The following is a 3,184-nucleotide window of genomic DNA, read 5'->3' as shown; positions in this document are numbered from 1 at the left end:
TAAATCTCACCTAGTACACCTAATCTCACCTTTTACAACCAAATCTCACCTTACATGTAACCCTATATTCTCAATCCACTATACACTAATCTCACCTTATCCTGAATCTCACAATTATCTATAACCTAATCTCACACCTGACTCGTAAACCTAATTCTCACCTACAACCAAAATCTCACATACAACCTAAATCCTCACCTTAACAAACCCTTAATCTCACCAATAACCTAATCTCAGCTACAACCAAATCCCACCCTATAACCCAAATATTTGTATGGGCTACCCTCTGTCTGTCTGTCTCTGTCACAAGAGATTATACATTTTGTAAACCTGTTGAGACATGAACCTTCTTCTGACAGGACTCCAGGTGCGTACAGGAGCCAGGAGAGGTGGCAGGAGCTCTGCTGACGTGCCAAACACCTGGGCTGTCTCAACTACAGAGTCTGGGAGAAGATGCAGGACGTCATTACATACAGTGAGTAAGAGGAGAGACGATAAATCACAACTACATGTGTGGTTTTGAGTATTGTAGGAATGATCACTCAATGTTCTCTCTCTCCTCCCTCCCTCCCTCCCTCCCTCCCTCCCTCCCTCCCTCCTCTCCTTCCAGCTCCTGTGACTCTGGACCCAACACGGCTGATACCTGCCTGTCTCTGGTCTGATGATCTGACCAGCCCTGCCGTACACAGAGGAGGAGGAGAGACTCCCTGACAACCCAAGAGAGTTCTGTTACTATTTGGGTGTTTCTGGGTTCCGAGGGCTTCAACTCCGGACGACACACCTGGGACGTGGACGGTGGGCGTGAACAGCGAATGGGCCGTGGGTGTGGCACGGGAGACGGTCTCGAGGAAGGAGTGGTTTCCCCCGAGCCCACGGTACTGTCTCCTGCCTTTGCATGCAAGGCACATAACTCAAAAAAAAAAAAAAAAAAAAAAAAAAAAAAAAAAAAAAAAAAAAAAAAAACAAAAAAAAAAAGAAAAAAAAAAAAAAAAACAAAAATAAAAAAAATCAACAACAACATAACACCAGCTCTCCTGTCCATGACCGGCGCTGCTCTGTGGCTGACCCTGTGCACATCTGTTTGTGAATGTGCAAAAACCAACCTTTTCCCTCCCTCCCTCCCTCCCTCCCTCGCTCACTTCCAGCTCCTGTGACTCTGGACCCCAACACGGCTGATACCTGCCTGTCTCTGTCTGATGATCTGACCAGCCTGCGGTACACAGAGGAGGAGGAGAGACTCCCTGACAACCCAGAGAGGTTCTGTTACTATGAGTGTGTTCTGGGTTCCGAGGGCTTCAACTCCGGACGACACACCTGGGACGTGGAGGTGGGCGTGAACAGCGAGTGGGCCGTGGGTGTGGCACGGGAGACGGTCTCGAGGAAGGAGTGGTTCCCCCCGAGCCCAGGTACTGTCTCCTGCCATTGAGCAAGGCACATAACTTCAACAACAAAACAACAGCTCTCTGTCCAGAGGCTGACCCTGTGCCAATCGTTGTGAATGTGTGTACGTGTGGCGGTTAAGCTCTGCAAAAAATAAACCTTTTCTCAAATGGACAATAAAGTATCTATTGGTTTGGCCGGGGTAGGCCGTCATTGTAAATAAGAATTTGTTCTTAATTGACTTGCCTAGTTAAATAAAGGTTAAATAAATAAAATGTGTATATATAATCTATTCTATTGCATTCTATTCTATTCCATTCTATTCTATTCCATTCTATTCTATTGCATTCTATTCTATTGCATTCTATTCTATTCCATTCTATTGCATTCTATTCTATTCTATTGCATTCTATTCTATCGCATTCTATTCCATTCTATTATATTCCATTCTATTCTATTGCATTCTATTCTATTCCATTCTATTATATTCCATTCTATTCTATTGCATTCTATTCTATTCTATTCTATTCTATTGCATTCTATTATATTCCATTCTATTCTATTGCATTCTATTCTATTCTATTGCATTCTATTCTATCGCATTCTATTCTATTCCATTCTATTCTATTCCATTCTATTCTATTGCATTCTATTCTAGAGAGGGGCCTGTGGACCATCTGTTACTATGGAGGTGAATACCGCGCCCGCACGGCCAGCGCCACCCCCCTGGTCCTGAAGAGAAGGCCCCTGGAGGTCAGAGTGCAGCTGGACTGGGACAGAGGCAGGGTCATCTTCTCCGACGCCTCAGACAACACGCTCATCTACAAGTTCCAACACAAGTTCACCCAGAGAGTGTTCCCTTACTTCTCCAACACCTGCAAGAGACATCCTCTGAGGATCTCCGCCGGGAAGGTGTCAGTGACAGCGGAGTAGCTTGGTTTATTAAGTTAGAGCTGATTTGGTAAACCTACAGTGAGGGACATTAAAAAGACGTTGCTGCAGAACAGGTAAAAACATTTGCTTCAAAGTGGATGCACCTCTGCTGCAGAAAAGGCATTTTGAAAAAGTCACTTTTTTATGCAGCTACGTGACTGCTTTCTGTCTCTCTTGGTTCTAATTTAAATAGATAATTACTGTCTCTCTCTCTGTGTGTTCTAATTTAAATAGATCATTACTGACTTGTGCCGCAATGTAAACATGCATGCTATAAAAGATCTTTAGTCTTTCCATCAGAGGGTATGAATGCAGGGCTTGAATGACCTCCATGTGACTTGCACTCATTTCATTTAACAGTAGCAATGTGGTGCATTATATGGTTTCTATGACAGGGGACAGTATATGGTTTCTATGACAGGGGACAGTATATGGTTTCTATGACAGGGACGATATATGGTTTCTATGACAGGGGACAGTATATGGTTGTCTATGACAGGGACAGTATATGGTTTCTATGACAGGGGACAGTATATGGTTTCTATGACAGGGGACAGTATACTACTGGTTTTCTATTGACCAGGGAACAGTTATATGGGATTATCATATGAAGAGGCGTATATGGTATGAAGGGACTATCATGGTTTCTACATGACAGAGGACAAATTGGTTCTTATACCAGGGACAGTTCCGCTCTGGTTTTCCTATGACAGGGGACCGTCCTATATGTTTCTATAAAGGCGCGAAGTATATACAAACCCCCTTGGTTATAATATGACAAGGGGACGTTCTATCTACCTCCCAACTCTCTCGCGCTCTTCTATGAACCAAGGGCGTACAGTACTACCCTCCTAGGTTGCTATGAACAGGG

At 43.9% G+C, this 3,184-nt stretch overlaps 1 protein-coding gene across 1 annotated transcript in view; it reads left to right on the top strand.

Annotated features, from left to right (window-relative positions):
• The window catches only part of LOC112074992 (zinc-binding protein A33), a 7,296-nt gene extending 4,533 nt beyond the window's left edge, over window positions 1-2,763 (top strand). The window contains 3 exon segments of the mRNA XM_024142049.2: window positions 400-475; window positions 1,146-1,406; window positions 2,039-2,763. Of these exon segments, the coding sequence (XP_023997817.2) occupies window positions 400-475; window positions 1,146-1,406; window positions 2,039-2,313 (612 nt within the window). The 3' untranslated portion in view covers window positions 2,314-2,763.
• Window positions 2,764-3,184: the final 421 nt, after the last annotated feature.

This window comes from Salvelinus sp. IW2-2015, unplaced genomic scaffold, assembly GCF_002910315.2.
Source record: "Salvelinus sp. IW2-2015 unplaced genomic scaffold, ASM291031v2 Un_scaffold2919, whole genome shotgun sequence".
NCBI classification, from domain to species: domain Eukaryota; kingdom Metazoa; phylum Chordata; class Actinopteri; order Salmoniformes; family Salmonidae; genus Salvelinus; species Salvelinus sp. IW2-2015.
Note: the sequence above shows the minus strand (reverse complement) of the source record. Positions and strands in the feature narration are given on the sequence as shown.